At 27.7% G+C, this 25,600-nt stretch overlaps 1 protein-coding gene across 11 annotated transcripts in view; it reads right to left on the bottom strand.

Annotated features, from left to right (window-relative positions):
* Nucleotides 1-6,065: 6,065 nt before the first annotated feature.
* LOC148229064 (FMRFamide receptor-like) overlaps nucleotides 6,066-25,600 on the bottom strand; it is a 130,993-nt gene continuing 111,458 nt past the window's right edge. For all 11 annotated transcript variants that reach the window (XM_088197133.1, XM_088197138.1, XM_088197131.1 and 8 more), the window contains exon 5: nucleotides 6,066-8,527. In XM_088197133.1, coding sequence (XP_088053259.1) covers nucleotides 7,043-8,341 — 1,299 coding nt within the window. In that variant the 5' untranslated portion in view covers nucleotides 8,342-8,527 and the 3' untranslated portion in view covers nucleotides 6,066-7,042. The remainder of the gene's footprint in view (nucleotides 8,528-25,600) is intronic.

Raw genomic sequence — 25,600 nt, 5'->3', positions numbered from 1 at the left:
GATCTCTTTAAGGTTAAGACTCTGGAACGACTTCTTCCATCTGCCTGCTCCTTTGTGTCCAAGTATCGCATCTTTCAATTTGTTGATTCATACTAATTTGATGGATGAGGATGTTGGTGTACTTCAAAAGTTGAACTTAAGATAAAAAATTTCGGCGATTGCTAACACAGGGTTAAAAATAACAATAGTCTTTTAGCGTAGACTAAAACGCATTTTCTATGGCGCATCTTTTTGACATAGGAGTAGTTTTTTTAAATAAAATGTGCGGCTGGTTGGAACTTGCACAAAACTGTATTTGGAATTATATTTGCAGCATATTGAAATGCCCTGCTTTTTAAAAAATCATATAAATATGTACTTTTTCAATTTTATTATAAAAATAATGTTTATTTACTTATTTTTATTTTCATTTCTATTTATATGTTAAGATGAGTTCCTAGATAAATATTCTTTGAAAGCATAATTTATACACATGCGTTTAATAAATCCATCCTTGATAGAAATCGCTGTATAAGATGCACTAGTCTTTAAAACTTTAAACAATGTACGATTACTAGGTCTTTTAAAGATATTAACATAAGCACGAATCAGTGTGGTTTAAATTTATATTATCGTTTGTTGCTACTAAACAATAATTTTAGACTTATAAAAACGCGCAGGTAAGATATTTTATGGCATTGACACGATTAAGACAAATACGTAATTATCATTAATTCACGTGAAGGTTGCGTTTATCTAAGGCACAGTTAATTAAATACCATTCTTTTTGCCCTGCGAATAAAATTATTCAATGGTATTTTTTACTGTACCATATAACTAATTTTGTAATCTACAAAAAAATCAGCAACTCTAAATTCGTATAAAAACCCATTTAATTTGCATTTAAATCGACGTTTTCCATTCTGTGTTAGTTTTCACCCAATTTTTTTTCTCTCCATCCAATTCGATATTATTTTGCTGCGAGGGCGTATCCCCGCGGGAAGCTACGAAAATTAAATATAGAAAAATATTGAGATGAGAAAAAGAGAACATTTCGAATTTATTGTAAAATAAATGCCTACATATACGTACCATAGTTTTCTTAACGGTAAACTTAGGCGATGTATTGTATGTATTCTATGTTGTATAAAAAGGCCGTAAGCTTTATAAACCTTTTGTGTTTTATGTATTAATAAAATAATATACTGGAATTTTTAGAACGTATACGATCTTGAGACGTATGAATTTCTAGTAACATGTTGAATTAAATATGTATGAATGTATGTTATAGCAGATAGCTCCTTTACAGGAATCACAGGTGAAATACTATTCCGAATTAATTATAATACTACCCCGTAAGTTGAAAATATAATTTTGAAAGCTTTATTAAATTTAATTTAATATATACTTCTGAAATTCAAGTTGATCTAAAGGTTGTCTCGGTCGATTCTGTGTAGCTCTGCATAAAGAGAGTTTTACTGAATTGTAACCATTCCAACTTCGAAGCAAATTGACACGCATTTGTATGGCAGGGTTCTGCTTTATATATTTTTGGGTTTTGAAACTAAAAGGGTGTGATTTTGCAGTCAAAATAGATGCAGAAAAATCTAGTAATAGTTAGTATTATATATAAATTATCATACATATATACCGAGAAATGTAGATGTCATTATTAGGCAGTGGAGTTAAAATGTCGGGTCTTGGAAGTTGAAGAATCGGCTGTAATTTCATAGATCACTTGAAATTTGTTGTGATAATATAGAACCGTCAGCAAATGTCTCTTATGTTGATCTTGTGTCCATGCAGTGTCCTGATATAACTGGCGAATCGCAGATGAGGATGATTTCGGGGCAATTGCATAAATTACAGATACATAGATAATTATCTGGTAACCGTGTCAATGGTATTTATTTGTGTCGTGGAGATTTTATACACATGCAAAATTTATTTAAAGATCATTCTAACAACCATTTTGAACAAATAAATAGAGAAACCAATTCATCTAGAAAATTAGCTGATAGAGATCTAAGAGTAAATTTGTAGTATTTTACCGACCACCTATTAGTACATCTGTCTCAAAACGTTAATTACTCGTAATCAGTCATTATAACCAGTAAAAACACTCTTTATTTGGAAAGGATGCGCGATAGATATTGCGTTCTACTCTGCGCAAAAGATTATTGTTCTTTTACCCCTATGTTAATGATTGCTCGAGTGGACATCTTGATGTTTCACTTTTAAGGCTTTAATACATTTTGTGAGAAATGAAAAAAAGCGACTCTTGCTAACATTGGGATAGAGAGAGAGGCATATGGAAAAAGACGCGATAGAAAACAGTGGATCACAGCCGTCAATAATTCAAATCGACATTCCAGTAAAGACAATAAAGGTCCGACTTTTAAGATTTACAATTTTAACTTCAACATCTGATTGCGGCATTTACATTTTCATATATATATATTATAGTAATTCATATATGCTTATAAAATGAACTAATACTAGATTTTCCGGCACTATTTTGGCTGCAATATCACACCCTTTAAGCATTAAATCTTAAAATTACTATTTTTTTGTGCAGCAGTTGAGATCGTCTCGTTAAGTTTTGTGTATGTGTGTGTGTGTGTGTGTGTTTGTTTGTAGTTTCTATGTTTATCCAAAGCGGGTTTATTTTTAAGCGTCGAGCTGGACCAGGGAATGCGAAGAGAGAAGCGGCTGCTTTTGCGGTCAGCTTTCTCTGCATAGAAGTTCTGATGCCATGATCTTTAAAGTAGATATTGAAGTGAGAATGTCAGTTGAAGTGTTGGAAATTGGTCTCAGGGGAAGTGCTCGTTTGTTTTCCGCATTTTCGTATTTGTACTTATGATCCTTTCTATAGAAGATTTAATTTACCGCCTCTTTGGGACGACCAATTATAAAAGTGTTTTACATTAAAACATTATATTTGGATTATCACGTCTGTTAATTTGACTATGAGCTTATTTACCATTTTTTCAATTAATAATAATAAACAAACATATAGAGCAAATATTAAACTCAAAGTCGATTTATTTGCTGCTAATTATTAAATTTAATCAATCAGTCCACACCTTTCGTATTTGATTAATGACAATATTTAAAGTTATTAATTGAAAACTTTGGTAACGACAGCTTGTGAAAAGGTAGGGTTAATTTTAATAACAAAGACCAAAAAAGCTACATTGAATTTTAACATTTATTTCTCTGTTCAATTTTTTAATCATATAATAATTTATTTACATATTTATTTTCTCTCAATTGATATTACATATAGAAATATATTTTATGCAGTCAAATTTACATTAATGCAGTGAAAATACTGAGCACCCCATATATACATTTACAATATAATATTGAATATAAACACGTCTGTTTATGATTTATAAAATATCTATAAATTGATGAGAAAAATACTTTGGTATATCGGATCACCGTCGAGTATTTAATACTCTTCAAACAAATACCTAAATGCACAATTCGTACTAATTCTAAATTTATATGTGCCGTTAAATATCAATCTCGCATAAGTCAATTTACAAGGCAGTGAAGATATTTTTAAAAGGGCATTCTACTAGCATTAGATTTAGCATATCTTTGTTTATATGATAGTGAATTAGACGAGTTTGATATATAATGACAGTTTATATAAAATATTTATACAAGTAATCAATAATTTACATTATAATTATATACAAACCATATGATAAGCGTTTTGCGGATTATTTTCGTTTTCCCCGTATTATATGACTAATGTACAATATACATACATAATATGTATATAATATATATACAAATAAGTTGACTAGATATACAATTATATAAAATACAAGAGTACCGAAAAGAAACCAGTTTTAAGTTTGTAATAGTATTTCGGAATGTTTTTTATACAACTACAATATACCAATTTTCAATTGGTATATTGTAGTTGTATAAAGATATTGATTATTGATAGTATAATAAGAGATTAAAGAGTTTAGATTAATTTTTTAACTTATATACATTATATATTATTAAAAGTATTTATCACAGAACTCTGTTCAGTGGTATAGATTCTAATGAATTATAATAAAATGCATTTCTTTCCGGTACTCTAATAAAAATATTGCAAATTCATTTAATATTAATAACATACAGTACATTCTTATTTATACAGTACATAATACGGAAATGATGGTGTAATAAATATATCTTCAATTTAAAAGTTTAATACAAAAAAGCAAAAAATTACAGCACGTGAACCCAACGCATTTTAAAATAACACTACATTTTTTCACCATTTTGCCACAATATTAAAATAAAATTTATCGTTTTCTTTATTAAGATACTTACATTTTTATGGTTAAACTATGATGCAAAATACATTTTAAATTATGCTTCGGGCTTTATATTTTATATAATATATGTCTTTTAAAATTAGTGAAAGTATTTTTTTGTATAAAAATCGGTATATAAATAACTTGGTAGATGAGCACCAAAAATTGGGAGAAATTAAAAATTTTAGTTAGCTTTTATATGCAGTTGTTTTCATTCTTTTTACTGTGATCCACTGTGATCCATTAAATAATAATAAAAACTGTATTAGTTTAATGTATATGTTCTTCTACTGATAAATTTAAAATCAGCACAAAATCTTTAATACAGATTAGGTATTTTATTATTGTAGATCAAATTTAAAACAAGTACTAATGCGTAATAATGTGTACCTTTAACTGACTTTATAAATAAATCAAATGTGTGATAATTTGTAACGGTATTTTTTTAGGCTGTGTTATACAAAACTTAACTTTCACCTCATTTACAAAGTTAGAATTTTTATAAAATAAATTTTTATTATTAAAAAATGATTTGCTCTAAGATATTCAAATAATCTGTTTGATCGAATTGAAACCAAAATAAGTATATCTTCAAATACCGTTATATACCATATGAAAGACAAAAAAAAATATTTTTTTTAATAAAATTTCTTGCTTTGACTATTTTTTGTAAGATTTTTTAAGCGGAGATATGATTTTATAGTTTTTTAAAATCCTTCATTTTACTATATTTAAAAAAAAGTTTTATTGTGATTTAATTAAAACTACAATAGTTATCGTATTTAAATTAGGCAGTTATCTTTATAAATAACAAAATTTAAATTAAAAAAATTAAGATGATATTTTTTTCAAATACTATTAAAAATATATTTTTGCTTATATTATACAATAAAGTTACGATTTCTTTTTACATATGCTATATAAAAACAATATATGTATTTAAAAATACTTTTTAATAAGTTGAAGTAAAATTGAAATTGAAGAAAAATTAAGAAAAAACTTTCTCTAATTTCTTTTAAATTTAAATTATAAAAGTTTTTTAATTTATTGTAACAGCCGCTATTTTAAAACAAGATGATGAATCAGCAGATTTTTGCATTGTCGCCATATTGAAACAAAATATTTACTGATTAATTTTTGATATTTTTCATAGCGATCTAATTAAAAATACGGCAGTTATTGTATCTAAAAAAACGTTATAACGCATATAAATAACAGTAAAATTAAAAAAAAAATGTTGTACTTTATTGTCAATGATTTATGATTTTTTGAATATCCGCCATTTTATTAAAAATGACGTATTAGATTAATTTGGAATATAATTGAAAATATCAGCAGCATATTTAAGAAAATATATTTTATATTATTTAATTGAATTTTTAATATATATATTTGCATTATATTTTTTAGGATCGCTTTTAACATATTTTTTATTTTCATCAAAATATTTTTTTAATTTATTTTAAATAACAAACAAATATTATGCATTCAATACATTTTAATTTTGTGAAACTCGTTATTATTAAACAATCAAAAGTTTTAAAAATAAGGCTAAAATATTATAAAATATAAATTTAAAACATTTATTTAATGTACATGTGTTTATTTGGGGTAACAATTTAAAAAAACCGAAAACTGTTATAGTCTATATATGATTTTCATATAACTATCATTGAAATAAGAAAAAATATAATAGTTCATAAATATAATAATTAAGCTTAATTAATTAGTCAATTAAATATACTATTGCATTTTAAAATGCTAGCTAGCTATTTAAAAAATCATGTTAAAAAAACAAAAATGTAAAAAAATAAAGATGTTTTTGCATATGTAATATATAACAATATTTTATAGTTTAAATGAAATTTTCATAGAACTTACATTGAAATTTTAATAAAATAACTAATAACTATCTTAAATAAGGTTGCTAGTCAGTCTAATATACCATTTCGATTCAAAATGGTGTTTTTTTTAAATAAAAATCATATCTATACAGAATTTTTTTTTATAATAAGTAAATATTTTTTAACTTAGGTAACTATTTAAATTACAAAATAAATTGTTACTCAGAATTTATTTTTTGAAACAACAATAATAGGTACAAAATATTTTTTAATATTATTTTTAACGATAATGTTGTAGTTTTAATTAAATTTTCTTAAAACTTTTATTAAACAATATAAAAAAAACACATTCCTCGGCAATAGTAAATCTAAACAAAAATTAAAAAAAAAAATTGAAAAATATTTTTAGGAAAAAGTTAAGAAAAATTAAAATGTATTTTATATAGTATAGGTGTATATTAATTTAAAAATAATATTAAAAAAAAAAATTAAAATGCTTTTACATATTTTTATACTCAGAAACTTACCTGATATTTGCAGATTTTTTACACATAATATAAATGATAATTTTAATATTCAGACACGGTTGAAAAAATTCTGCAGTTTCAGTATTTATTACTATAATGTTTTTAAATAAATATTGCGCATTTTTGGTAGCGATTTAAATATAATAAAATACTTTACCTTCTATAAGAGTTGTTAATTATAATGAATACCCCAAAACTTTAAATAATTTTAAATGTACTACGCATTATATTGTTTTATAATCAATCATAAAAAAGCAAGATCTTAATGAAAAAAAAGCTTATTATTCTTTACATTGTGGCAAAAATCTTGATGTACATTTTATTTATCACTGGAATTACTATGTTTTTCCCCGCTTTGCTATACTTAAAACACAGTAGTTTTGTTCCCGTTGCCTTCCCACTCACTAGGCACAGTCAGAGAAGTTGCATACGATACCCTAGTGTTTCCCGGATAATACACGCATGGACCGGGACTCGGAGCCCTGGTGATCCTCAGCGATCTCCTGTCCTTGCCGTTGAACTTCACAGTACCGCCGTTCCTACTACACGAAGTACTCTGCCTGTGTAACCTAATAGAATGTCTATTCTCACCGTTCGAAACGAACGAGTCGTCGTGCGCCCCGTCCGGCGACTCTCTACCAGTAGACACCAGAAAGGAATGAGAGCAAAACAACTTCAAAAAGAGTCTCTTGAACTTCTCGCCGAATATCACGTAAATCACAAAGTTCACGCTACTGTTGATGGTCACGAGCAGATTGGACGTCTTCACCAAAGACTGGTAGATGATATTGTAAGACGCTTCCAGCAGGTTCAAGACCAACGACAGGACGTTGCATAAGAAGAACACCATCACCACACAGAGCAACATGGTTGCAAGGCCTATCTCTCTTCTCTGCAACCGCGATAATCTTTGCCTTTCGGCATTAGCTCTCCTTACTTGTTTATAAATACAAGCGTTCAAGATAGCCAAAGAAGTGAACGGTAGAAAGTAGTGGAACACCAAGAACATCCAATGTATATAAACGGTTATATATATACTGTTCTCCCTAAGAGATGTAGGTCTGACGCAGTACACTGTGATGTTATAAACGGGATGAATGGAGCTATCTAGAGACACTTCCCAGAATCTCGGCAGGTTGTAGATCAACGAGAAGATCACTATGACTATGACGTAAATCCTCGCTCTTCCGTATGTGCACAGTGATCTAGCTCTCAAAGGATGACACACGGCCACAAATCTCTCCAAAGTCACCGTCAAAGTTAAATACACTGATACAGTATGAGCCGTGACTGCTATAGGAAACAAGAACGGAGATAATTTGGGGTAGATTATATGGTAATAATCAAACATGTAGCCAGTGTAAGGATATATCCCCGGCAGGCCGAATAAGAGAGTAGACGTGAGGATCAGGACTGTATCGCATTTCGCTAGGCCTATGAGCAAGTAGTTGATGCTGGATCTCATCTGAGGTCTCGATAAAATGATCATCGATATCACGTTTCCGAATATTCCGAACAGTCCTACGACGTTGAGCAGAATCCCGTTGGTGATGAACTCGAACAAGTTATCATAGTCGTCCGAATCCACCGGTGTCACGCAATCCCAAGGGGATGATGTATTTTTGCTAGTGGTGTTGTCTTCCAAGACTATTTCGAATTCCATCTTGGTTCAGGTGTTGTCTTCCATCTTGATTTGCTATGGGTTTAATTTTATTGCGGCACTGGGTTAGCACTGGTAAATATCCCGCACATCACTGTGAAGATTTAACGTAAAAATTGTTGATGTGGTGTAACGGCTTATTCAGTTTGTTTTACTCAACTTCTGGAGGATTACTAGTGTCGGTGTAACCTGAAAAGATAAAAGAAAGCTCTTTAGAAAATAATATAAAGCAAAAGCCGCAATAATATATAAAAATAATTAAAAAAATTTAATTTATATTTTATAATATCTATTATAGATCATTTTGACCTTCTTTGATATTTTTTTATATAGGCAATAAAAAATATATTTTTATAGATAAAATATTAGCAGGAACTATTTTTATGTCAATATATAGGCAGTTGTCGGGTCCTTAAAAATGAATATTTCAGCATTTATATGGGATATAGCGGTTTTTGAGGACACAAAAACCGCCGTTGTCTTATTCAGTTCAGCATTTTCATGGGCTTAGGTTTCAAATTAAATATTTTTATGATAGTTACAGATTAAGCGTTAACCCAATTCATTACTAGGAGGCAAACACAAACAACTAGGTAGTAGTAGGTAGTGAGACACCAGACTGAAATCAGTCTATAAATACGCGACATATATTTTAATAATATTAATCTATTATTACAGCTTAAAATCTAAAGATGTCGCTTTGTACAATCTAACTCGATTTTATATCAATTATTTATAATCTGTGACATTGGAAAAATATAAGAAAACCTAATCTGTAATTATCGATCAGAATTATAATTATAAAATAATCATTACTTCCAATAGGAATAAGAAAAGAGAGAATAAATCGGATGGGATTTATAAATAAAAAAATATGTTTCATTGTATTATTTAACAATCATGTACCATTGAGATTATAAAGAAAGCTTAATTGCAATAAATAAGAGTCAGACCCTTAAGCTCCTTTCGCTTAATGTCATAAAGTGACTTGTATTTACATGTAAATGTTTCCGTGAATTCTACTTTTTTATTACAGTAATAAGCTTTGATATTGAGCAGTAAGTAGCTTATACAATATGTTATTTTCAATTGGCTTAATTTTTTAATTTTATACTTGGCTAAGTCTATTAAATTAAAAAAATATAATTAATTTTTTACGTCCCAAACATATTCGAAATATTTTTTATGTATAATTGTTGCTTTGGGTTGTTATATTTATGCATATCATTTCTAAATACGTTTATCTTAAAAAGTAGCAATATAATTGTGATAATATTGGTGAAGTTCTAACATATTATTTACTTTATAAAAACATAATTTGCAATTTTTATTTTTATGGATACGAAGTTGTCATTTATAAGTTATTTTTGTATTCACAGCTGTTTTGTAATTTATCTTAAATTGATGCAATTAAAAAATACACATGTTTGTTGTCGTCATTGTCTGCATGATGAATTCGCTGTTATCTAAAATGGATTCCGATGAATTCTTAGTCTTCTAAGAATCATCTCGGTCGATCCTTGGCTAAGCTCCGTTTATTGTGAGTTCACCTGAACTATCCAATATTCCAAGTATTAAATGAAGTGGCATATATGTCCAGTGGAAGTGTATTTAGTACGCTGCTCACTATATTTATCATAAAGTGGTTCATAGAAACGTTGGTATCTCATTGGCGAACGGTCGCTATAGAGCACTGAGATTGTTATCAATATAAACTATTACACTTGTAATAAATAATCGATTTAACAGATTATAAAGTCTGTTTTATGTGTAAAAATTTTCGCTTAATTTATAGTATTGTATTGCGTATGTTTATACTTAGTCATAAAACAAAATTAATGTTGTTTTTAAAATAATACCTTAAGCAAGTCTGACTTTAAGAATAACTCACGAAATAGAAATAGCCAATTTTCCGATACATTTCCCGAAAAACTATAAAGATACCCTTTCATATGGTAATGTATCATTTTCCGCACACGTTTTTCAAAACAGGTATAAAGCATTGATATTCACATACGTACGTAGGTACGCAATGCGGCAGTATCTCATTTTTATTTAATTTTTATTCAACGACATTGTCGATACTTATTTATAGCCCCGATCTCGTTTTTGTAAAGAAAGAACATTTCGTCACTTGCAATTTTCCAAAACCTACGCCAACATAAGCTCGGAAAAGTCGCGAAAACTTTTCCAACAACTTACCGCGAACCTGTAAAACTTTTTTTCTACAATTTACACCATTGTTGCGTGCGACTTTATATTTTCAATGTTATTTTTTCAGGAAAAAAATATCGAAAAACCAAGTTTTTTAATCCGAATGCGAAAAAGTCTCAATTTAATTTTGAACAAATTTATACATAACAATAAAACGACGTCTCTTTAATAATCAATACAATTTTATTATATTAAGATTGACTTTTTTTATATTAATATAGTTTATCTTATCAGCACACTCGATTAACCAACTGTTCATCTAACTTGACAGATTCTAGATTGATGAACTAAGTAATCAGGCGTGAATTGTATATCTGTCATAGATTAGTATAATAACTATTGATTGTTAATAAATATAATAAATCAAGTTAAAAACAACGACATATATATTTACAACTTTTTTGAATAAACAAATAAGTTTTTATTTTTTTAAATGAAAAAAAATAAAAACTTATTATTCAATTAAAACGTTATCTAAATCATATTTTTATTATTTATTATAAAATATGTGATTGCCTAAATAATCTAATATACAAAATTAAAATACTTATATATACGACAATGACCCAAAAATTCTTGAGAGATATAAAAAAGACGAGAAAACACTCTCAATGACAAAGAACGCCCACGTGAAACAACGTGAGATTTTTAATCTTGCTTATTTTTTTCGTATCACGTGTATGAAAATGTATATAAAGAGTGATCGAAAAAAGTTATGAAAAACACATTATATTTATTATTAATTGCTCTTTGAGAATTAAAGATGTTTTCATGGTGAAATCAACCGTTGAATTATGAGAAAAACTTTAGTTCCGAGCATCGTTCACACGTACGTTAGGAATGGTCGAACTTTTTCATTGCTTTATTTTTCCACTCTTTTCTGCTAACCTTTTAGGCTGGAATTTAGATGATTTAACAGCGCCAAAGACTAATATATAAAAAAGACTGCAATAAATCAATGTGTCTGGAATTTGTTCAATGGAAAGTTTTATTAGGCTAAGGAATTCGCACCGGACTATTATTATTTATTGCACGTTAATATTATGTTAAAGTCGTTGATATCGATAGTATAATATGTTATTAAACTTTTTTTGGCATACAAGATTTTTTAAGTTCATAATATCAATAATTATTATTTTTAAAAGTAGGTAAAATAGAAAAAAAATATATACAAAATAATTTGTGTGAAAATAATGTTTTTTGAGTCATGTTTAATAAATATTATTTTTTATTAAAGGTATCATTACATGAAACGTTACTTAACACTTTGGTTGCCGACTAATTATTATAACCATATGAATGACAATGTATTACATAATAAAAATATTTTTAGGATAAAAGTCGATTTTTTATTTAGTTAAAAATAAAATATTTATTTATATTAAAAAACATTATTATTTAGACTGAAAAATATTTTTATTGTAATATATTTCAGTAATTTAATATTATTCTGATTTGGATTGAGGTACGTCATTTTCAGAGGACAAAAATTGGCCAGACAGTACATAGTCGCTTTTGTTATTATTTAATTTTTTTTAGTAAAATAGAGATTGATTAGGACTTTTTGGCGGCGATCATTATAAAAAATACTGTCAAATTTTAGATATGATTAACATTAAAAAATTGCTCTGTACATAGATTCAATGCAGGATAATTTTTTCTCCTGTGATTTGTGCATTGTTATTCATCGACAGTCATTCGCAAATATGCGCCTAAAGTTTATTAAGTTTTTTATTTTTTTATTATTGAAAGCGGAATTTTTGTCTAATTCTGGATCTTCATAAAACATATAAATAGTGACACGTAATAAAATGAATCACTCGCGCCTTACTTTTGTAATATTTACTTTTTATCACACTATTATTTTATTTATTTTTGATTTAAAGTTAAATATTATAAGTTTAACAATAAGCAATATATAGAATTATAAAATAAATAATAGAATCAATGATATATCAATAAAAATATGAAATTATTATGAAGCAAATAAATATACCAATAGCAAAATAATACATATGATTTTTTATAGTCATTCGATTTGAAACGCCATCCACATCTTTACTTAATATAATATATATAAAAGCAATATATATTAGAAAAAAATCGTATTATTCGGAAAAAAACGTTTTTTCACGAAGTCAAAATATGAATTTATTATATTTTATTCAAGTTGATTGCTGTTACATTGATCTCGGTTAGTGTTTTCAATCGAGAAAAAAGTCAAATCGAGAATTCTCATTTTTCGAGAAATTTCATATAGCATTTTTTTTATTATGTACAATTAAATTCGTACGAATGTTTTTAAAAGGTTTACATTTTACTAATTTCAAAGCTGACAGGTTAACTTATAATTATCGAAACAGATAAAATAGGATGGTTGAACAAAACAGAGAACAATGTAAGCATATTCAAATTAAAATATTTTTGAAGTATATGTTATTATAATACTATTTTAAATTTATTTTCACGTTTTTATGATTATAATATTATTCTAAATTATCATTATTATTTGAAGGTTTGGTTACTCTAAGGGGTGTGACTTCGCAGCCAGTGTTGCGACAAATTATTTTGGCCGAGTTCGTTATTCTCCGAGCGGTGGTGGAGAAGCTGGCGGTGGGATATGTGTGTCCATGATCGTATGTTGTCTATGGGCGAGCAGCGAGGGTCAATCTGCCGAAGTCTGCGAGTGTCTCAGTGTCCATCAGTGACTGCCCTCTCTTCCATGGAGAGGGCTGCAAAGCTTGCTGATGAATCGCAATCATGCAGCGATCGTCCAAAGCAACAAAGAAATATTCTTTTAATGACGAGTTTTTACTAAATGGGACTAAAAGATTTGGAGGTGGAGTGGCTCTTAAGACTTGATCTAATCACAAATAACTCGACGACCACTCGATGGACTCTCAATCCTTGATCACCTACGTATCTGTAACATTGTTTTCGACATTTTTTATTATAAAATCGCTATCATACAGAACTTATTTTAACTAATATAATATATGCTAATCTCAATGCAACACCATGCGAGGAAGTTGAAACTTACTAAACAAGATTACTAAATTCCGGTGCGTATTTCCCCTAAGAAATTCACACGAATTTATACCCACTTATGGCCGCAATCCTTGGATGAATTGCTCGTTGAATACAAACAAGGAACATTACCACGTGCACGGGAAGGCGCATGATGTATTGTCAGAGCGAATTAGCAATTCACTCGACGGCAATAAATCAGAGCGGCTCATCCCTTTCCATTTCCGGATTCAAGCACAAAATTAATTAGCTCACATGCAACACGACGTGTGGTGATGGTGTTAATGTACAAGCAAAAGAGCATACGAAACTTTCTTGATTAGTAGCTATTAATGTTGCAAGCAGGGCTTGACATTAATATAAAATAGTTACAAATATAAAAATCTGTGATTCAAATAAAATAAATAGCCGCAGACATCAGATGTGTTCAATTGCTAAAACGATGGTTTTTTTTCTGTATAAATGGTGGAAAAATATCTATCTCCCTGGCAGGTCATTGAAAGTCGTCCGAGGACAAAAATAAGTGGGCGATTAGGGTTTGACGAGGGACCGACGCGAGATTGACCTAATTAGTCCTTGATTGAATGGGTGTTGCGGTGTTATATAGTGCCTCCATCGAAATTCCCATAAAAATGTGCCGACCGCATACTCTGGCACGCGTGTTCCACTTATAATAGAAAAAATGGTGAATTTCATTCGGTGAGGGTAAAAGGTCGTGTTTATTTTCGGAATGCGATGTGTAAGAGGATTTAATTAAATTCTATGGATCGACGCTTGTGTAAATTGAAAAGTTAATTTAAATCGTAAAAATATTAATCAACTATATTTCTTTTACACAACAGTAATTCAATGTAATTTATATCGCCCTATTTTTTTATTATTAACTTTTTAAACAACGTTAGTTACTACTTTACTCATTATTCTAAGGGTCGCCTCAGCCGATTCGGTGTTGCTCCGCTTAGTGAAAGTTCAGTTGAGCTCTCATATATTCTTAAAACAAATTTATCAAGTTTCAAATAAAAGCAATGACAAAAATAATTAAGTATAGAGAAACAAAAAAGTCTGGCATTTACTCAATTATTTGCCTCTTTTTGCTTATCAAAAAATAATCATTTTATATTACGTCCTGAAACATAAAAATAAGTTTTTTGTATGGAGTACGACAACCAGGACGCAACCCTTACCGCTTTAAATAACAAAACTTACGGTGTGTTCAATAAATGTTTCCTTAGGAAACGAGACCGCACGGGCGGTAGGGTATACCCTTAATAATTTTCTTAACGTTTCTCTTGTACGAGCCATATAGCTAGTATTGTAAACATTTTGAGCAGCTGGAAAAAAATATGTGAGTTGATACTCATCTATTTTAGATAGACATCATTACTATATTTATTTAATTATTGTTTGTATAACGCCCATCACGACAAATTAAATAAATATAACATATAGTAGTTGGTTTTTGTTTTAATTTACTTTATTTTTTATTTTTTACAGAAATTGTATCAAAACATTTTTACGAGGCACAGACAATTTTTTATTTATTTTAGAATAAAAGTTTGATGTATTATAATAAACTCGAACTAGAATAATTCAATAAAAAGTATAGTGTGACTTAGCAATTTTTGACATAAAAACGTTGCTAATGGACATAGGTAATAAAATAAATAAGTTCGGTGAATTCCAACAATGGCATTTGCAACTCGAAAGGACGTCGAGAGGTCGGCAACCGTCGGCGGGAGGGTCTTTGTGTCCTATGTTTGCATTATTTAATTATAGGGTGGCTCAAAAAAATGTTTTATAAATACTGCTATTAAAAAAATCAAGAACTTATATAATAAGTTTTAAACTTTTAAGTACATTGAAATAAAAACTATTCTATATTGCTGTTGGTTTTTATTTTGGTACAATATATTGATATTAAATAGTTTTTAAATCAATTGACTTAATGTTCTTTGTATTAATCTAGAAGGCAATTATTGCGTTGTGTAACAAACGTAAATAAACGGCAATTTATTTACTCGACGAGGAATTCGAGTGAATATTTGTGAATCTAATTAAACATGTTTTATAATAAAATTAATTTTATTATAAAATATGAGCTTGACTATTTTTTAATAGAAGAAAATTTTTATTTATATGTAAAATTACGATTAAAATTATTTTTTTAGATAAATACATTATTGGTTATTATTGTACTCTCAAAATGATTCAACGATTACTAAAATTTAGGCTAATTTTGAGTACGAGACAAAATACATAAATATATAATATATTCACGATTTTAATAAAATATGTACCATATTTTTTTTTAAAAACAGAAAATTTTTTTTTTAAGAATTTAAAAAAACTGTTTTTGAAATAGTGTATTTTTAAAATACTGGTTTTAGTTTTTTTTTAATAAAAAATTTAAATTATCTTAGACGGTTAGTTGTTGTTCAAATAAAATAAACTACATTTACTGTGAAATACTCATCTGCCATTGAGACTCACATTATTTTTCCTGTTTGTGTGACAAACGTCGGCTACGAACAACACTTAAATATTCTATTTATAAGCCATAATCGATTGTGAAAACTAAATTTCTATACACATTTATTTGTATTAATTCGCACACGCTAGTGTTATCTTTTATAATGGCTAAAACTAGTCGTTTTATTATCTTTGTTCATAAAAATATTATTATCCAATGAAAAAAATAATATATTGTTATGTTTATAATATATAAAAAATAAATTATGATCCATTAGATCCATTAAATAAATTATACAGTTTTATATTCCTGACATTTAAAAAACAAGGATATGGATAGGTTAATTGATAATAATGCTAATATTATTGCTCTCAATTGAATTTATTGTAAACAAATTTATTTACGAAATAAAGGTAGCTTACCTGTTTTCCCCAATGGATTTCTTAATAAATTTCTCAGCGAAAATGCGATATATTCAAAACGTATCTATTATATACCGCAAGGGAAAAAAATAAGTTGATGTAATGTGATAAATTATTTTTCGTATTATTTCCAACATTTTCTTTTTTCTTATTCGCCGATCTATGTTTTTTGTCACACGCGCTAATAAAATACGTTATATTTATTATTGAAAAAATTATGTTATATTCAAAGACGTAAAAAATATGGAAAACGTGATGTTTTTCCTACGACCATACTAAACAATATATTGAAACATTTGTTTAAGAAAAGAACCTTGTAATAAGATTTTATAGAAAAATATCAAGAAGATTGTCTGCAACTAACAAGCAATGTCTTTGATCTTACAACTAAAAATGATATATATTATTTAATTGTATTACATTTATAATATGATATTATGAATCTACAAATCTTGACCTCATAGAGGAAACACGTAATTTACCTAAGACTATATATTTGTAACATAAGGGTTAGTTTCATTAAAAAAATAAATCTTTGTTGTTTAACGACGTAATAGGAAATAACCATTTTCGATAAACACATGAAAGTAGTAGTTTAACAACGATATAAGTTTATCGGGATCGAGATACGGCTTGTATTTCGTTTCATGAATCGTTACCATCGAAAAAATCTGGTACAATACAATATTAAACAGGAGCAATTTTGGGTCCAACATTTTATGACGCAATATTTAATTTATGTCCCCCTACTTCCATAATATATGTTCCCCTTATGTTTAATTTTACTTCTCCCTAAAAACACGGCGTATATCGTAAATATATAAATACAAAGTTATTTAAATCACCCGACAAAGTTGCAAAGTCAAATATAGCTTTTTTCATCACGTGCGTAATATTGTATAATATTTTTATCCCTTTTGATAAATGGCCGTTAAAGGCGATATGTAGACTTGCGTCAAAGCTGCGCAAGGTATTTAAGTGTTCATGGTCGATTAGTTTGCTGTTAAGACCTGTCAAAAAATCAGCGTGACAATTTTTGTATAACGATAATATCAGTGTTGGTATAAATATTTTTTATTATTTAATTTTAATTTAGAGCAGAATTTTTTGCAATTAAATTGTAAAAAGAAGTAAATTTGAAAATAACACTAACGATATGCCACTAAAATTTTATTTCCGGCGCAATTAACGCTTTAATGTGAATATCACAATGAATAAAAAAATACATAAATGATAATAAAATGATTTACTATTTGATATACAGCCTTAAATATCATTTTACTTTCCTTTTGACATTAAAAAAACCCGAGATTTTAGTCCTTAACTCGTTCACATGAAAACGACCCCATCAATGTCTATGTAAAAACAACCTTTTCATATGAATTGACATATATATTTAGTCATTATGTGAGAAATTAAATAAATAAAGACTTTTATATATTTACTCCAGATAAGGTAAATCTGGGAATACCTAAAGCGTTAATTTTTTGTTTGAAAATTAAGGGAGACCGGCATAAAATCCATAAATTGACTTAAACATATATTTAGAATTTATTTTTAGCATGAAATTCCTAATATAATAATAAATAAATTCATACGCACGCAGATATATTTGTTATATTTTAATAACCACGGATGCCTAAAAAGTATCAGATATCAATAGTATATTAAAATAGCATGTGAGTTGAACGATTAAAAATATACATTAATTCACATATGTATATACAATGACGGTGCGTCTATATATATATATTGTAAATAGAGCTTGAAGTTTTTCTTGTAATTTAATATTTCATTCTAAAACGTACAAAACACGACGGCCGACATTGCTTCTTATTTGTTTCCCAATACTCATGATCTTATGCTTTTTTCTAATAAAACTTTTAAGATTTTTTATTTGAATAATAATTCATGATTTGCACTAACAAAAAAGATGATCAAGCGCAACGCGCAAGATCAAGAACGCGAAGCGTGCCAATTTCTTAGCACAAAATTAATAAATCGCTAGGTATACGCTACTATATCATAATGTCATATATAATAATAACCACCTTAAAAAATATTTTATGAATTAAAACACTGATTGTTTTAAGAATGTATTACCAGCCGTAAACATATAACTATATTCAATATAATTAAAATATTAATATAGTAATAATATATTATTATAATTAGTCCAAAAAAAAAATTTATTGAAACGAAACCGCGAACTAGTAACTTTGATTTAATGATCGGGAGCAGGGCCTTATCATCACGATCGATGAATACATGAATTTGACTAATCATACATTTTTTTTATTAGTTCACACTCGATATTGCTGTAAGACAAAAGTAAATTAGATTTCTAATTTAAGTTTTTGAAAGTTTCAACTGCGTGTTTTGAATATAAATATTTTATATATACATACTAACGTATAATAAGTAAATATGAATGATTTGAATGTATAATGAATGTTAATTAAACTTACATATTTTAGAGTAAACAATATCTAAGTACATATCTAAAATCTATAAAATCTTAATTTAATAAAAACTAATTAAAATAAAAAAAATAAAAAAACTACTTAGATAGTGGTGTCTATTTTTTTAAATGATAACAAAATTATTAAATCCTTAGCTTTTGTAGATAAAATAATTATAAGAAAAATACCTAATATTACATTTAAGTTTTTATTGTAATATTATTCATTATTTTTTTTTTGATAAATAAATAAAAATAAATATGTGTATTATATATAAAGTGTATTATTAAGTTCTAAATATACAACGTATTTCGTTGTGTTTGGCACCCGCCGGTCAAGTGCTTTTAAATCGTAATGGATCTTTGCTCATCAAGCTATTGTTTGTATAAAGCTATGTATATTATATATTTATTGTGAGCTATATTCATAGTTTATTTTAACCAACATAGATGTTACTGATTTCAAGATTTTATACGCAGAAAAGAACGCTGCTGTAAAAAATAATTTCCTAATTGGCTAATTACTTGTCTTTACCTTACATTTAAAACAATTTTTGACTACACGAGATTTCAGTGCTTCACTTGCTACCAGTGAAGCTCACACTAAAAAGACACAATCAATTTAAAGAGCGAGAAGCAGTATTTTCACGTCGATTGCCGTATAATTTTTATTTAGCCAGGCCGTCGCTAGTAAAAATATTTATAAAAAGTATAATGCCAAATAGTTAAGTTAAAAGATAAATAACATTATGTATTTGTCAATTAGTATGTATTAGAAAAGAACGCGTTAATAATATGCATGAAATGCGCCCATTGATATAAAATCTGGACTGTTTTGGATTGAGTAAGAGTGACGATTGCTGATGAGAGTAAAATAAATTATACGTCACAAATGTTTTTTAATAATTAGATAATCGTTAATTTCTTATTTATTAAACATAAAAAATAGTTTTTTGTGATGTATACATCTGACTTACTTTTTATTATGTAAAATACATGTTTTTACTGGTCCTTCAATTCACGAAAAAACTGCTTTTTTACATGGATCGTATGACTTATAAGAAGTAAGAATTACTTTTCCTTTAAAAACAGATAACATGGTTAGTAGTCTTTGATGCCTGGATTTCAATTTTTCGTTTCTAACTATCAATCAAGTTTTTTAAGTAATGTTAATTTACAATCAATATATGTCACTATACAGCTGAGTCTATTTTTAGTATTAGCACATTTTTATAAATAAAATTTAGCTCTGCTGCGGGGAACCGAACCTGTGGTCTCTAAGTTATTAGTCCAATCCTCAAGAACTACGCTATCACAACCTTGGAATTTGGAATTTTGATTTGAATTTTCATTACAGTGTTTATCCGTAACATTAGTAAAAATCTGGACAAACCTAACTGCATTTTCGACCAAAATTATAATCAATAATTTCCCAGATACAATAAATATTAAAAAAATGTAAAGGTTCATATGGGCTTTTTACCTATTTTTTTTGTATTAGTCACTAAAAATATACCTTTGAGTCATGATGGACAGGTTCTGTAATAAATAAATCATACGGACATTAAATGACGAGCTCATTATTGTTCCATAACTTAAGTAATCAACACTGGAAAAATATTTTTATCAATATTTTTAAACAAAAACTTTTTAATTTAATTTTTATTATTTTTAATTATAAAACTTGTATCAATAATAAATATTTAAACAACAATTGTATTCTTAGAAATTTACTATTTTTTATTTAAAAATACAGCCATTTTAAATAATTATAAGTTTATAAACGAACTAGAAAAGTTTGTTAAACCTTGGTTCAAGTTAAAACTTTATAATACCTCTTTTCGTTGAAAAAGCCTTTGGGTCTAAGATCCGTATTTACGAATTTGAATTAAAAATGTAAATATGTACACTCTGACTAAAATTCTAATTTTAATTAAAATTCATAGTAAAATATAAAGTTTCGACTTGGTAATAATTGAACTCATTGGAATATATAAATACAATCGCTTTCACAGAAAATTAAATACTATCTTATAACAACAAACATCAAAAAACTGCTTTGATTATTCAGAAAACAATGGGTTACGTTGTATACCTTGGAGCTATAGGGCTGCTGTGGAGATACGAACTAGATACGTGTTTATAACGTACATGTACGTGAAGAAACAACGTAGTGTACATTGCCATTTTCTAAATTAACAATAAAGGTAGATAACTACTTGGGATGTGATTATTTAAAGTAAAAATATATAAAAGAAATCTTATGCCCAATATACAATAGAAAAGATAGAATACATCAGCGGATTTAAACAAGCTAAATAATAATATTTGAAACAAAATTAAAATCACTCAAGAAGAAACGTGATTGCCTAAAATACGATACCAGCAGAAAATACATATAATAACACACTGTTAAAAATTCATAAGTTATTAATATAAATCAGATTAATCACTTAAAAAATAAACATTTAAAACTGAATAATTTGGCAAAAAATAAGAAGCAATTTTCAAAGTTAACTCAGTATATATTTTAGATTTCATTAATACCTTATAAAATAAAAAAGCCATAAAAATTAAAAGATTAGATAACACTTGTCTTGAATTTGCATTCATTAATTAAAAACCATATTAAAAAATACCCATAAAAAAACGCTAAAGTTCACTCGATAACGCTCCCACAATTCCAATAAGATTTTTTTTATTAAATCTAACAATTGTAATTGATATATTTAATCTGAAGAATACGCTATAATTAACTTATATTTTGAGCTAAGATTTGACTAGTTATTACTCACCGAAGTTTAAGTGTGCGAGCCTTAAATCTCTCTCTGGAGGAGCCATGTGTAAAATAGACAAAAATAAACGCGTGGCTCTAATATACTTGTCTTAGACAACACGTCAAAAATTTAGGCGTTGTCTAAAGCAAGTCTATATTTCGTTAATTTTAAAATAAAACTTTTTATAATAATCTCAAAAAAAACATAATGAAGCCCATTAATATTATCTTAACATATGCTTGCTCGGTATGGGTAACATTTTTTTAATAAATTGCAAGATATCTAAAATAAATTATAAAAAAATAATTTATTTTTAAAAACTTAATATTAGGCTTTAAATACTTCTTTTACATGTGCTTGCTCGGTGTGGAGTAACACATGTAATACATTGTTTTTTTCTAAATTGTCATTCAAAAGCTATATAAATAATATATAATACATGTTTTTATAATAATTATTAAAAACAGTTCTAAGTAGCCTTATATAAATTATATATTTTTGTAACCACAGTAACGCAATAATTGCATGTAATTATATGTAATTTAAATTAGACTTAATCCATTGTTTCTTTTCTTTAACCAACGTTTTATTTTATATTATTAAAATATAGCTAATAAGTGACTATAAAACATTATTTTTAATGTTTATATTGTATGTTTGTAAAATTTATTATCGTTTTAAAATAAATAAAAATAAAACGACGTTATATAATATTACAAACTTTACCGTCAATTTTTTTATAAACATCAAACGTATTTAATTGTCAAAGTAAAATTAATTAGTCTCTTAATTTGATTAGATTAGATTATTTTACGAGCGAAATCCGACTTGAACGTTCTTAGAAAAAAAGAAACATTATTTTATCTTGAACCCTTTAGAGGGTGAAATGAAAGATTTTTGTACGAATTCCTTCCTAGAATATCGTTACATTAAAAGTAAATGAAAATATTTGTCTTTTATCTTGATTTCTCGCAATACCTTTATAATAAAGTTAAACACAAATATTAATGATTGTATTTATTTCACTGTCATAAAATAGATACACATTACATTTTGGGCTCATAAACTAATCTTATTTATTATATTTTACGCTATAAAAAAATCTGCAGGTTTATCATTAAAATGTATTATTATATAAATATAATAACATAAAAACCGTTAGTAGCAGGTGAAACTAAATTTTGTAAATCTTTTTCTCTTTTGCACCAACGATTCAATTTTTACGGGTAAAGAAGGTTTTTCTTTTCTGAATCTAGTATTGAAGCCTGGCAAGTGTTAATAACGCGATGTGAATTTATTTCTTTTCAAGCGTAGAATAAAATCAGAGAAATGATTCTGCTTAGCAATAAATCAATTTACATTTAAAGAATTCCTCATTTTTATCGTATGCTATTTACATAAATTTTATCTATTTTTATATTTGGAGAAAAATCTATTTTTGTTAGATATACTTTGAGTGTAATGAATTCCGCTAGATTATATACACTGAATGAAATTTTGGACATGCATTCCATGCAAGATAACACCCCCATCTCTCTTTCACTCTCGTATTACATATATGCAGACGTGAAAGCTTCATTAATCACACACTACAGAGAGTCACGATTTGGGTCTTTGAACCCGTCATTAAGAAAGGTTACATTTTTACACCTGATCACGTGCTTTGAAAGGAATGATAAAGCAAAGCCTTTTTGAAATGGAAAAACTCCCAGAATTTACATATAAATACATTTGAATTGTACATTAATATACTCTTGACAGGTAAATGTCAAAATTTACCATTATGCTATCATTTAAGAACTTGAACGTGTCTATTGTATCTTTTCCGTGAAATCTGAAGTACAAAGCCAATGTTTAGAAATATCTCTAAGATTCACAAGTCGAGTATAATATAATATTTAAATTATATTTTACTATTAACGAATCAAGTATTTGCTATAATATATTTTTTGAATTTTTGTGTTGTAATTGTGCGATTATTTTCAATATAATTTCCCGCGAGGGGAAGCTCATTACGCGTTAAAAGTGCCATAAGATGAGGGCCGCCGAGGGCGAATCCTAAGAAAACAATGATTCCGGGTCTCGTGAAAAAATAGCATTTTAAGTATTTTTTAACATCGTAATATTATTTCTTAAATAAATAATAATAAGTATGAGTTAGTTTTATATATATTTGTACCTTTCTATGGTACAAATAAATATAAAAATAAGCCACCGTTGCGACATATTTTCAGATTTGATGTAATCATTGATTTTTCGTTATTTCTTTGCTTTTAGATATATGATCTGAATTTTTAGATCGAATACCTAAATTTACTGCTACTTATTTACATTCGTTAAATATTTTCTCTCATGTCTAATATTTTTTAAACGTGCAAGAATCAATAAAGTCAACAATAATTTGCAAACAAATTTTAACACAAACTGAGCCGCGTCAAAAAATTACAATCTGTCACTTTGAATAAAGTACTACATAGAAAATATGTGATTTTGAAGGCAATGTTCCACTCCTTTTATTTGTATGTATAAAAAAGGCTGAAAAGAGGACTTGAGGTTAGATTGGCTATAGAATGTTATAGAAATAACAGCTAGTTGTGAAACTAGATTGTATTGTAGCTTATTCAATATTGTAGTTAATCTTTAAATGTTTAGTTGTGCATGTATTTCAATATTGATTGGAATTGCACTAAATAATATTTAGATTTTTTTCATAAATATATATTTAAAGTTCATAATCATGCTTTTTATTATTTCTAAGATGCGGTCATCTACTCTCAGTAGTAAAACGCGTCATCCTACGATTCATATGTAGGAATTTTTTAATATAAATTCAAGCGAGCGACGGTATGCCACATCTCAAGTTGCTAGTTATAATTTTATGGGCTATGCAAGTACTATGACATACATATTCCACCATGAAACCCTTGGGGCAACTTTTAAGCGCCCCACTCAACATTTCTCTTGCCGCTCCACTTCAAACGGCTCAAGATATGTGGAACAGTGCGGATTTTACAAGGCTTAGTTTTAATCGCGAATCGAATGCCAACTGAGAAAAGAGTGTCACAATCTTACTTCCTGCGAATTAATTATCGCCCATAAGGCGTGTAATTTGCGAGAGAAGAAAAATATTTATTATAAAACATATCTTCTTCTGAAAAATTCCACGGATATTCAATTACCGCCGACGGGATATTTCCCATGTTTAGGCTTTCTTTTGAAATTTTGTTATTATTTTAATAATTTTTCATCCCATTCGCCTCTTTTGTGTTCGAGAAGAAACCTTTGAGAGTAAGACCTTAATCGAGTTTGAAGATTTTTTTCGTCTCTAATGCCGTAGATTCAATTTTCTTTTTTTTATCTCGTTAGACGATTCACTGTTATATTTGGACATCCGATACGGAATAAATACTACGACGTGACATGTTATTCGTTTGGCGATTGTGCAAAAATAGCATTAAAAAGAGCAAATAGATTAGTTATAGAAGATTTATTTTGAGCTCCCTAGTGTATTTTTTATGAGATATTACGTTTTCCTTTCTTCGCTTATTTAATTTAATTTTTATGTATCATACAATTCCTTGTTAAAATATTTTATTTTAAATTGCAGATTTGAAGCACATATTTTTAACTAAACTATATTCAAATTTACTTTTAATTTATTAAAAAATATTTTACTTCTATTTTTTTCATGTGTCATAATCATTTAAATTTTTATTTGTATTTAATCTGTCAGGACCACTCATCGTTGTTGTTTCAAAAGCTGTTTGTAAGACTCGCTAAAACAGTAAAACTAATATAATCCTGTCTCTTTAATTTACAAAGAATCAAAGTTTTATCTGCAAAACAAAGAGTTATGCGTATTTGAGAAGACGTGACAGTTTTGCACCATAT

The sequence above is a fragment of the Plectrocnemia conspersa genome, unplaced genomic scaffold (genome assembly GCF_051122295.1).
Source record: "Plectrocnemia conspersa isolate PC_06_02 unplaced genomic scaffold, ASM5112229v1 ptg000011l, whole genome shotgun sequence".
NCBI classification, from domain to species: Eukaryota; Metazoa; Arthropoda; class Insecta; order Trichoptera; family Polycentropodidae; genus Plectrocnemia; species Plectrocnemia conspersa.
This window is presented reverse-complemented; position numbering and strand designations above follow the sequence as displayed.